This window comes from Arvicola amphibius, chromosome 6, assembly GCF_903992535.2.
Source record: "Arvicola amphibius chromosome 6, mArvAmp1.2, whole genome shotgun sequence".
Lineage (NCBI taxonomy): Eukaryota > Metazoa > Chordata > Mammalia > Rodentia > Cricetidae > Arvicola > Arvicola amphibius.
The window spans coordinates 52,537,632-52,549,557 of record NC_052052.2 but is presented as its reverse complement, the minus strand read 5'-3'; the positions used below and the strand labels follow the sequence as shown (position 1 = coordinate 52,549,557).

Below are 11,926 nucleotides of genomic sequence, written 5' to 3'. Positions count from 1 at the left end.
ACACAAAAGTCCCTTTTTTTTTTTTTTTTACAGCCAATCATTTTCAGAAAGTTTTCAGTTTTCAATGTGGAAAACAAGTTTTTTTTTTTTTTTAAATAAAAAGTCAGGCATCCAATAATCTTTAACATGTCTATTTCATTATTTCTCACACATATTCTACTTCAAATATCCTCTACAGTAATAAATACACCAAATAGAACTGGCACACAAGTTTTATGAGCAGTAACTAGAACTCAGAGATTTTTCTATTCTTGTATATTTAATCAGAGAAATGCAAACTGCTGTTTTATAATTAGTAAGCAGTAACAGTTATTCTGTACTGCTTCATTATTTTAACATTTATGCGAGGATAAAAAACTTATTTCACCATAACCAAAGCTTGTTCATATTAAAGCACTGACAAGAGCACACACAACTGAAACCATGCCTATGCTTTCAGTAAGAGAAGTACTTCATGTGACAAAGATTTCTGTGCTTCATTAAAATTGGAGGGGAGAGAATGAAAGGATTATTTAAAGACGTGTTCAGAAGCAAAAAATCCACACCAATGGTTTATAAACACGTCTTCTGTGCACCTAAAACCTCTCCAAATCAACATATAATTAAGTCAGCTGATCAAAGACAATCACTGAAAATTGTGTGAAGAGACTTCCTATATTACATCACTAGAGCATGTCTTATCAATAAAATATACCAAAATATTTGTTAGCAAATATAAAAGAGTTCCAAATCTCTATTTTAGAAAAAAGTCATTTATTTTAAGGGACCCTACCAAAATTTATTTTGGTATCAAACAAGTGTAACTAGTAATGAAGCAAAAAGGTATCTATAATTGTGGCAAGATGCTAATTTGTTTATTAAAAAGTATACAAAATTAGCTTAATTACAATATCAACTTATCAAAGGTTCTTAAAGTCAATTTTGCTTTTGGAAAAGTATCAAGTCTTCATATCCAGAATAACAGCCTTTTATTATTGGGATTTATGGAACTATACATCAGATCTTCAAACAATGGCATCAAATGAAACCCTGTATTATATTATATTACCCTATTCCTGAAAGCTTGGAATGTAAATAAAAATTTATTTTATTTTAATTGAAGGAAAAAATGTGAACAAAGTACCCCCCCAAACACCAAACATATGTCAGAATGGCTTGTTGCTGGAATTGAACACGAACAAATTAATTTTACATTGCTAAAAAAATAGCCTTAAATTGAGTTTTTTTCTTTATTAAAAAAGCTTTTAAAGCAATTTCAGATCTTTGAGTCTTACAACAAAACAGTTCATTAGTTTTAGCTAGGAAACTCACATCCACAAAAGGCATCCTCAAACAGCACATATCTTCAAAGTATATATACACAAAACTAAAATTCTTAAATTGTTAACAAATCTAGGAGCAATAATTTAATATTATATTGAAAAATACAGGTAGCCTTAAGAGACATGCTTGGTCAATCTTTCTTAAAGCTTTTGAGTTTGTTGCCCAAACATTTAAAAACAAAGGGAAAAAATATTCCAACTCCTTCCTGTTGGCTTTCAAGGTATCAATTTATAGACAGAACTAAAAGAAATATCCATAGTCTCCAACTATATCTGCCATGAATTTAAACACACATCTATAGTCTATAATATAAAAGTAAAAAATATATATAATTTCAGCCTACGATGAGTTTACCTAATAAGTTTTACAGGAGAAATATCACATGAGACCCCAAATAAATGTCAGATATAAAATTATATGACATGGCTTCATTCAAACACACACAAAATTCAAGTCAGAAAAACTAGACTGGCTTTTTTACATCACCAGCTTTCATGAGAGCCTTAATTGCTCTTGCCCTCATCTCAAGTTCTAGAAGTTCCAGTTGCTGCGCAGAAGGCTGAACATCTTCTGGTGGAGGAACAGTCAGGGTGGCCGCTTTGAGTTCCTTTGGGCTGAACTCTGCCAGTCCCAGAATCTCATTCACGCTTTTTTCAATATCTTTCTCCAGATCATCTAACTGAGCAGCTTCACTTTGGACTGTATTTTCTGGGGCATCTGGAGCAGTGGCAGTGGCAGCAGCAGCGGCTTCTTCGTTGCACGGACCTTCTATATCGCTGTCATAAGCATCTGCATTTATACTGAGTACATCACTATCTTCCCCTTTGCCTGAAACAAACAAAAGAAGGGGGTGGGGGAGAACCATGTAACCCAAAGCTCTGGGTCAACATTTCTTCTACTTACGATGAAGGGGTTGCCCTGACCTACATCCACTCCCAAGGCCCAAGTTCATCTGTAATTCTTATTGCACTAACTTCTTACTTGACTCTTCAACTTGAAAAACAAATTATATTTCATGTAAATCCTAGAGCAGTTATTATTCCAATTTGGTGAAACACGGATCATTGGGAAACTTGGCCCATCATATGCAGTTCCTTTTGATCGATTTTCCTAATTAAAGTGTCATAATGTCTTATACCACAATGAAGTTTATAGATTACAAAATGAGGACTCATGTTGAAAACCTTTTAAATAGAACATTATTGGGGAAATACAGTTCTATCCTAGAGATACACTTTGCTTTGTAGACTAGAAAAAAGAAAAAATGTCATCAGGAAACTAGATATTCTGTACATCACTTATCCCAAATCCTCTCCTATACTTATTCAAGCACTTGGTTCTGAATCAATAAATTAATGAAATTGGTATACAAGCATTTTAATGTTATGAAACTCTGATGTCAAGAATTTAATCTAAATGCAGATTATGATGCTCAAGTAACTGTCTTGGCCTTGGCACTGGATATTACCTAACTTTAGATATCATTTACAACATTGAGTGATCACTTATTATCTGAATTTATTTATATTTTAAGTATCAAGCATGTTTTTTATTTAAAAATTAATTCTCACACTTTTGGTTTAAGAATAAAACTTATTTATAAAATACTGAATGGCAAGTGAAAACAACTGTTAACAGAATGAACAGGAAAGAGAAAATTCTACCTCATTTGTCTTGTAACATATACTCTACCAACCTTAATCTATAGCACTATAATTACAAACCAGTTCCAACTCTAAAATTAAAGTAGAAAAACCAGGGGGGCTGGAGAGATGGCTCAGAGGTTAAGAGCATTGCCTGCTCTTCCAAAGGTCCTGAGTTCAATTCCCAGCAACCACATGCTGGCTCACGAGCATCTGTAATGGGGTCTGGAGCCCTCTTCTGGCCTGCAGGTATACACACAGACAGAATATTATATATATAATAAATAATTTTTTTAAAAAAGTAGAAAAACCAGTCAATCTAGCATATTTGTTGCCACACATAGAATGTGTAAGATGGTTACAATTTAATAGATTCTAAAGAGCATTCTGTATCTCCCCAAAGAAGAATTTCCAAACAGCAAGAAAAAAAAATCACAGCAAAATGAATAATTCTTCTTCTACAGAATGTTTGATAGATATATTCTAACTTGAGATAAAAACAAACATAAAACATGAGTCTGCAGAACATTGCACACTCAAATCATAACATGTTCTTTAACTCCATCAGCAGGAAGTTGGCTTCCAAATGCCCATCTGGAGCTAAGAAGTACAAAGTTACACACACATTCACTTCACCTGAATAATTTTTAAAACCTGTTTATATAGGCTTATTTAAGACCCAGCCATAGCTAAAGAGTCACTCCCCTGAGCTTACATACATAGTAAAATGCTTTTTAAAATTAGTACCACCAGAGATTCAGGATCAAAATGTTCAGAGATTCAGTCCCAAGCTCAAAGAAAATATTTTTGAGTGTATTTCGAACACTTAAATGGAAAGAGATATACTGCTTTATACCTTTGTTTTTCTATCAACAATATATCTATTCTATCACTAAAGAAATTTGGTCTTCTCTGTTCACATTCAAAATTATCAAATCCAAGTAACTTGAGTTCTCGACAACACAGTATTGCTGAAGGCATTCACAGGCTGCATCTGTCCATTGTAAGTATACCATAGGTACCAAAACTCTGTAGCATTACATACCTAAAATGATTTGACATGTGCAGTTTTTCACAAAATTGAAAGTAACTTGTAGAAGTCATTAATTGAAGGTATCAATACCATTAACCTCTCTACTATTTCTTAAGTTTCATCATTTCAGTAGAATCAGTCAGTAACTCATTTTTTAAAATCATCACCTGAAAACATATGAACACATTTCCAAAATAATTTGCTCTCATCGTTTATCAGAAGGGACTTATGAGGAATTTTCTTGTCTCACAAAGCAGAAAAGGCAAAGCTTATACATTCTTTTCAAAGAAGTGATTACCTTAAAAATCCTCATTCAAACTCATTAAAGTTGTGTTCTGTCCTTTGTGCTCTCACTCTGGGCATATGTGTAAACACAGCAAGGGTGTGTGCATGCTCATTTTCAGGGCAAAGTGAGCGCCAACTGAAATCATGCAAGAATTCCACAAAGTACCAACTTCAAATTTACACATAAACTTACAAGAGTCTTAGAGTAACAATCTAAAAGGTAAATTATTTCTATTCCTTTAAATAAAATCTCATCACTAGAAAGAGCTTAAGCAGATAATGTAATATCTACTTTAATAAATTTTTAGAATTAGTTTTTAGAAATTTAAGTTCAAACTTTTTTCATAATAGACACATTTGTGTGAATTATGGTAAGAATCCCAAAACTCGGTTTGTAGGCAAATTACATACTTGGGACTTTACAAAAGCACTAGTACTTAAATCTACTTCATTACTCAAGCGTTATTAAAGATCTTTTTTAAAAAAAAGACTTGATATATGCACAATATAAACAAAGGCTATTAAAATACAATAAGAAAAATAAAGTACAAATAAACCTAAATTAAAATATCAAATATGCAATTAAAATAGTAAGAATAAAAATTCAAACTATTAACTAAAACTATAAAAGACTAATCAAAAATAGTGCAGGGGGGAAAAAAACACAAGAAAAAAATGAGCCCCAAGTTGCTGATGTTACAGAGCTGTAGTAATTAACTTTATTCACAGGAAACAGAGTCTATGATATATTCCTTATATTAACTCTGCTCCTCCAGTAAGATGGGTGACACCTCATATTACAGACCTTATAAAGCTCTTCAGAGAAAAGTAATGTAAATAAAGAGTGGGGTGAACTGATTATAGGAAAGGACTAAAGGACCTTACGAGCTTGGCTAGGATATAGTGCTAGGAGACAACGTGAAAGTGGGAGGGTGGGGGAGAGAGTAAAAAGTAATAAAGAATACAGGGATTTCCTGAGCATTTTTCTCCTATAGTTGATGCTGCAGCCAATTCTGTGCCAATGCACATCCTATTACACTGTCCTCTCATCTGTGTGCTCTCACCATTTCTCTTTTGTTCACGTTCTTGCTATCCTCTTTCTGTCCTACCTGTTTGGTTCATAACCCAAACGCTGAACATGAGCACTAAAGAGTTTTAAATAATAAAACAATTCATCTAGACTCAGTATCTAGAAAGAAACATTAATCAACCATTACTCAAATTAATCATTGACACAGGTGAATACTCTGATTTAACAGAGTAATATTTGTTTACATTATTTGATGAGCGACAGATATGAGCACAGGATAAAAGCAAAAAGACTAAATATTTGACACTAAACATAACACCTTACACACTTTAAATATTGTACCGCCAAGGAGAAGAAAATAACCACTATCCATTCAGTTTAACATATACCTCTGGGCCAAGGATTATATAGGTTCAGTCTCCAGCACTGAGAATGCTCTGAAGAACACACACCCACAAGAAACATCACGGGTATCAATAAAAAAAAAGGCTTTTACTATGAAATAGGCAAAGCTAAAATGCAGTATTTGTATTTTACAATAATCTGCAACAAATTTCACTTGAAAACTGCAAGGTTTCATAAAATTAAGAAAGAGGAAAACATTTCATGTCATAAGCTTGACTTTTCATAAGTGTTGTCGATAGGACGGTCAATAAAAGCAAATAAACACAGAAACTGATGCCATCACGAGTTACACCACAGTGGAACTCATAAAAGTGAAAAGGCTATTTTAAGTTATTTTAGCGTACTTAGCACTTGTAAGGTCTTGTTATATTCTAGCTGTTAATTTAGTTGGCTCTTATTTGTAACATGAAAGGCTGGCCTGCCTGTGAAAGTTTCTGATGTTGCACTAATACATAAAGCCACGAGACAAAGCCTACGAGAGTGAGCATTTACACAGCTGTCCGACTCCTACAAATGGCAACTAGTCACACAGGAGAGAAATACCTAAACAATAGTACAAAAAATGGACATTACTTGAAGAGAAGACAAGTAAATATGAGTCCTTCCTAAGCAAAAAGAAAAAAAGGGCTAAATATGTAAATATGAAAATCCTGCTAACAATAAAGTTGTTTCAATTTAAGTCCTAGGGCTAGGGGTACATCCCAATGGCAAGGGCTGCTCTAGTCCATGAAGGGCCCTGAGTAGATGCCTGGGACAGGAAGGAAAAAAAGGAAAAAAGAAAAAAAAGAAAGAAAAGAAAGATGAAAAAGAAAAAAAGTTAAGACTTCTGAGATAGGGAAAGAATTCAAGAAAACACTACCAAAATAATTTTGTAAAAAAGGGAAAGTATAGAAATATATAGTTACAGATATGTATCACTGAGAAACACTGACAAACAAGGGCAAGGGGTAGCAAGGCAGCAGAGCTGGCCCTGGCAGGGTGAGTGCAGGGGAGCCAGATGTGAAGCCTTGAGAACAACAGAACAAGGGAACTGGCCCCACTCCTTGCTGCCTGCTGCACTGGCTGAGCCAGCGGGGCGGTACTGGAGAGCTCACCCGGGTGGTGAGCTATCACTCAGGCCCACCCAACATTCACCTTATCTGTGAACTGTTGGAGCATGTGAAGGGGCTGGACCTACAGATGAAAAATTGAAGGACCTCCACCAACACAGGACAGTAATAGGATACCCAAGAGGAGTCCCAGTGAGGGCCCAGCATCAATACTGCACCAGAAGCCAGAGGCCTGGAACCAGACCAACGACTCATTGCAATGAACACTTACCCATAAAGATGTATGGACTAAAGAGGATACTGTGTGACTCTGAACCACACTACAGGAGAGCGTGCGTGCGTGCATGCATGTGTGTGTTTTGGTTTTCAGTTCTTTTAAATTTTGTTTTGTTTTGAGGGGGGAGGTTGTAAGGGCAGAGGGCAAATGAGCATGGGGAAATGAGTGGGATCTGAATGCATAATACGAAATCCACAAAAAAATCAATAAAAATTTTAAAAAAAGAGGGTGTGGGTAGCAAGCAACGGGTGAGGCTTTCTACAAATTAAAAACCACAAAGGACCAACAAATACATGAAAAAAATTTCAACATAATTTCTAATTAAGAAAATGTAAATTTAAAAGACACTGCGTTTAAGCCAGGCACAGTAGCACACGCCTTTAGTTGAAACACTAAGGGGTTTGAGGCCAGCCTGGTCTACACACTGACACCCAAAACCAAAGAGATATTACTTTTTACTGACTAGAACTTTTAGCTTTTTGTGAGATAAGAGGGAACCTAGTACATTGGCAAAATGAAAAATTACAAAAGTAAGTTAAGGGAATAAGGCTGGAGAGATGGCTCAGCTGTTAAGAATACTGTTGCTCTTGCAGAGGACCTGGGTTTAGTTCCCAGCACTGGCACAGTGATTCACAAACACCCTTAACTCCAGTTCCAAGGGATCATATGCCATCTTCTGACTTCCATAGGCATCAGGAATACACACTTATACACATAAAGAAATTAAGCAAGGGGTGGTGAGAAACACCTATCATAAAGTCTGGGGACAGGGCTGAGAGACCTTGAGTTCAAGACCAACCTGGTCTACACAGGAGAGCTCGTCTCAACAAAGAAAAGCAAGAGATTTTTGCAGCAGATAGAAACTATTACAGAAGCCCACAACTGGTTAAAGTACAGAGTATACATAACTGCAGGGAACCCATCCCTAAAGTGGAACATCTATAACACAGCCCTACACTCAATGCACCAGGAACATCAAGGAAGAGGAGATGGAAATATTCTAAGGGCTGAGGACCAGGATGACTGCTATGAACAGTATCTTCTGGGCATGGCAGGGAAGTTATACCCATGAATTACCAACAATGATTGTACGCACAAGACCACATCAGTTCACACCCCAGAATGAACCGGGGAAGGGCTCATAAGGTCCCACACCTAGTTAAAGAACTACAGGCAATCACCTGCTAAGGGTCAGTTTTCTTTAAGGACAGGCCCCATAGGCTATCCATGCTCGTGCAGTTAGGTCTATGCCCCTGGGCAAATAGTGATACTAATTGGCAGATTTTACACATATTCTCTCTGCTAGCAACATCTTAATACTTCACAATCTGTCGGAATAGTCTGTGCTCAGCTTTGCTGTCTATTTCACATATGGACATGTTGCCTAAAACATTGCTTTTGCTTAATTAAATATATATAAGCACGGGGAAAGGTAATAAAATGTAAAGGTTCTTTTAATAAAATCATAAAGCAAACAATCATTATCAGTATGCTAAAAAACCTGACACAGTATTTCATTAAACAAGCAATCATTCTCCAAAACTCAGAATATTTTGATTGACAGTTCTTTTACAGTCATTCTTTTCCTCAAGATACATAAAGAAGTAGAGGGAACCCATGGGGGGAGGGGGGTAGGAAATTATCACTTTAACAAAGGTGGAAGTCGCAAAAGTATCCCATGGGCTTGGGGTTTTGTTTTGGTTTTTGTTTTTTCCCAGAATAGTCAGAGAAGGCATGGGGAAAGACAGTTTAGGGCATAAGAAGGCTTTATATTAAACTCTATAAATATTGCCCAAATTACAAAATATCAAAAGAAATGTAATCTACAGAAAAGTGACTATTATAAGCACATTTTAAAGAGACCATCATCCATCAACATAGAAGACCGGAGAGCCTTATTACACACGTAATGAAAACAAAGCCAAAGACTAAAGGAAGCAAACAACAGATGGACCATCTTGGTGAGGACAGAAAGGAAAAACAAGCTCAGAAACAATGTGCTTTTCTGAGAAGGCACTGGAACAGCAGGTGAAATAAGCCAATACTGTTACAAAGCTAGAGTACGTTGCTTTCGTCTTCTGTATAAAGAATAATGTACTATGGGCCAGTGAGATGATTCAACCAGTAAAGGTGCTTTTCACCAAAGCTGACTGGTGATCTTAGTTTAATCCCCAGTACTCACGGGAAGGAAAGAACAGATACCTACAAGCTGCCCTCTGGCCTGCACAATGGCACATGCACACACGTATATCCATCTATATTCTTACTTACACAAAAATATTGACTTAAGTCCAATGTCTATGAACTAGTACTGAAGACTTAAAAGAACCAAGACATAAATAACTCTGTCTAATAAACCACTCTATTTAAGTAGGATAATCAGATGTGAATAAAAAGTACTACAAAGTAGATAGCTACTTAAGAGTAAAAACCATGTCCAACTAGCACGTGGATATCCCTAAATATTTGTCAAGTTGTAAACAATTAACTAGCAGAATTTAATAGGCAATGGTGGTAGGAATCAGATGCTAATCAGTTCTGTATCAACAACAGTAGACTGGGGCGCCTCACAGATTTGGAGCACTTTGATTTTGCCTAAAGTTTGTTACTCACGTAAATGAACTTAAGTCTTATATGTAGACATTTGGATCACAGTGTTGAAGCCCAGTCACAACTGACAGATTTTCACTTACACTCTGAGCAGTGCAGTACCAGTTAACAAATGAAGGTAACTTCTTTGAAACTACAGTCCAGCAAGCCTGACACCAACCCCTGGTAAAGCCGAAGTATATTAGGGCTGTGAGCTCTGGAAAGGCGGGGGGGGGGGGGGGGGGGGGGGGGGGGGGGGGGAGGAGTAAACTAACTAGTTTAGACAGGCCAGATAGAATTGGCATATGGAAGACCCATATAATGAACTAGACAGCAAACACCAATGGCACAGACAAGAATGCCTAGAGTGGCTGAGCGGTGGTGGCGCACGCCTTTAATCCCAGCACTCAGGAGGCAGAGGCAGGCGGATCTCTGTGAGTTCAAGACCAGCCTGGTCTACAAGAGCTAGCTCCAGGACAGGCTCTAAAGTTGCAGAGAAACCCTGTCTTGAAAAACCAAAAAAAAAAAAAAAAAAAAAAAGAAAGAAAGAATGCTTGGAGTGTTGAAAGCCAGCCAGGCTTTCTTCCTGTCAGTCTTGGGACGACTTAAGACCACCACCTATGGGATATAGAAAAATTTCTATATCTGGGATATAGAAAAATTCAGTCCTGAAGCACTCACTCTATAAAGTCAGGAGTGAAGGAGGGCCAGACTGAGAATAGGAAAATCATCAATGGGTCAAATGCAGTTAGAAGTCAGGAGGAGCAGTAGCATTGACTTAGTTGCCAGCAACAGCTCAAAAGAAGAGGAGAGAATGGTTTGGTAAAAGATAACTATCCAAGGACAACAGAACCTGGGTACAAATAGAGGGCAGATCCTGACAGTGCAAAGCTCATCAGTCTCAACAGAAGTCAAGAACAGCAAGGAAAGAGTATACATCTGTTTCCTTTTTTAAGTTCTTTCCAGACCAGGGACATTTATCTCTTTAGCCCTAGTGCCTAGCACTAAACAACAATGTGTTAGATGAGGAGATCAGTTCCAGAATTTTTAAATATACAAACCAAAGACACTTAAAACTCATTTTAAAACTTACATTGTTTATTTTTTGAGACTGTGATATAATTACATCATTTTCCCTTTCCTCCCTCCAAGCTCTCTCACATAGCTCTCCTTGCTCACTTACAATTCAATAACTTTTTCACTGATTGAAGCGGGCATGGTCGGTCGGCAACTGGAAATAATCAAAGTAGCCTTATATAAAATACTCAGCTTTAATAAAAGGAGAAAATGGGAGCAACTTACAGAGCCAGAGTTCCAGCAAAGAGCAGGGAACCAAGAGGGCAAAACAAACAAACACGGATCTTTTAAAGGTATTTTGTGCCCCGGAGGGGTCACGCCCCTCAGACAAGGGATTGGTCAGCTTCCCCATCAACTGATGGTTGTCACATATATGTATATGTTCTCACTATGTATTTGTATATACACATATACTTCTACATAAATACATCCTGCTTTGTCTGTATGATATTACTTGTATGTATGTTTTCAGAGGAGACCATTTGGTATTGGGTTACCAATTAATGTGCTATTTTGATAATCCAAAGGTCTCAGAAGAACTAAGGAATATAAGTCACATGCAGAAACAGTCACAGAATTGGGAGACAGCTCCACTGGTAAAGTGTCATGTAAGTGTGAGCACCTAAGCTCTATCCCTACAACCATGCTTTTCTAAAAAAAAAAGAAAGAAAAGAAAAGAAAAGAAGAGAACCCTAGTTATGGTAGCACATACAACTGTAATCCTAGCACTAGAGAGGCAGAGAAAGGTGGATCCCTGGGGGCTTTCTGGCCAGTCAATCAACCAAACTGGCAAGCTCCATGCTAAATGACAGCTCTTGTCTTAAAAAAAAAAAAAAAAAAAAAAAAAAAAGAGGAGGAGGAGGAAAAGGAGGGTGACACCTGAAAAACAACCTGAGGGTTGACCTCTGACCCCATATACCCACACACATACCTATACACACCAAACAATATCTAAGACAGATGCAATGGTATACACCCATGGTCCTACCTCTCATTAGGCTGAGATGGGAAGTGTTTAATGACTTAAGTACCAACTATACCAAACAGGATCCAAATACCTGCTGGAAACTTGTGCTGTGCAACCCCTGAAAGAAATAACTACCTTAAGAACCCTAGGAAACATATCACAAAATCAAATGCTTAAAATGGACATAACTTAAAGACATAAGGAAGTAAATATTTCTCAATATACTCAGTCAACCCTTCTGTAATTTC

At 36.9% G+C, this 11,926-nt stretch overlaps 1 protein-coding gene across 1 annotated transcript in view; it reads right to left on the bottom strand.

The window, feature by feature from the left end:
* Window positions 1-832: 832 nt before the first annotated feature.
* Caap1 (caspase activity and apoptosis inhibitor 1) overlaps window positions 833-11,926 on the bottom strand; it is a 54,530-nt gene continuing 43,436 nt past the window's right edge. The window contains exon 6 of the mRNA XM_038335286.1: window positions 833-2,151. Coding sequence (XP_038191214.1) covers window positions 1,787-2,151 — 365 coding nt within the window. The 3' untranslated portion in view covers window positions 833-1,786. The remainder of the gene's footprint in view (window positions 2,152-11,926) is intronic.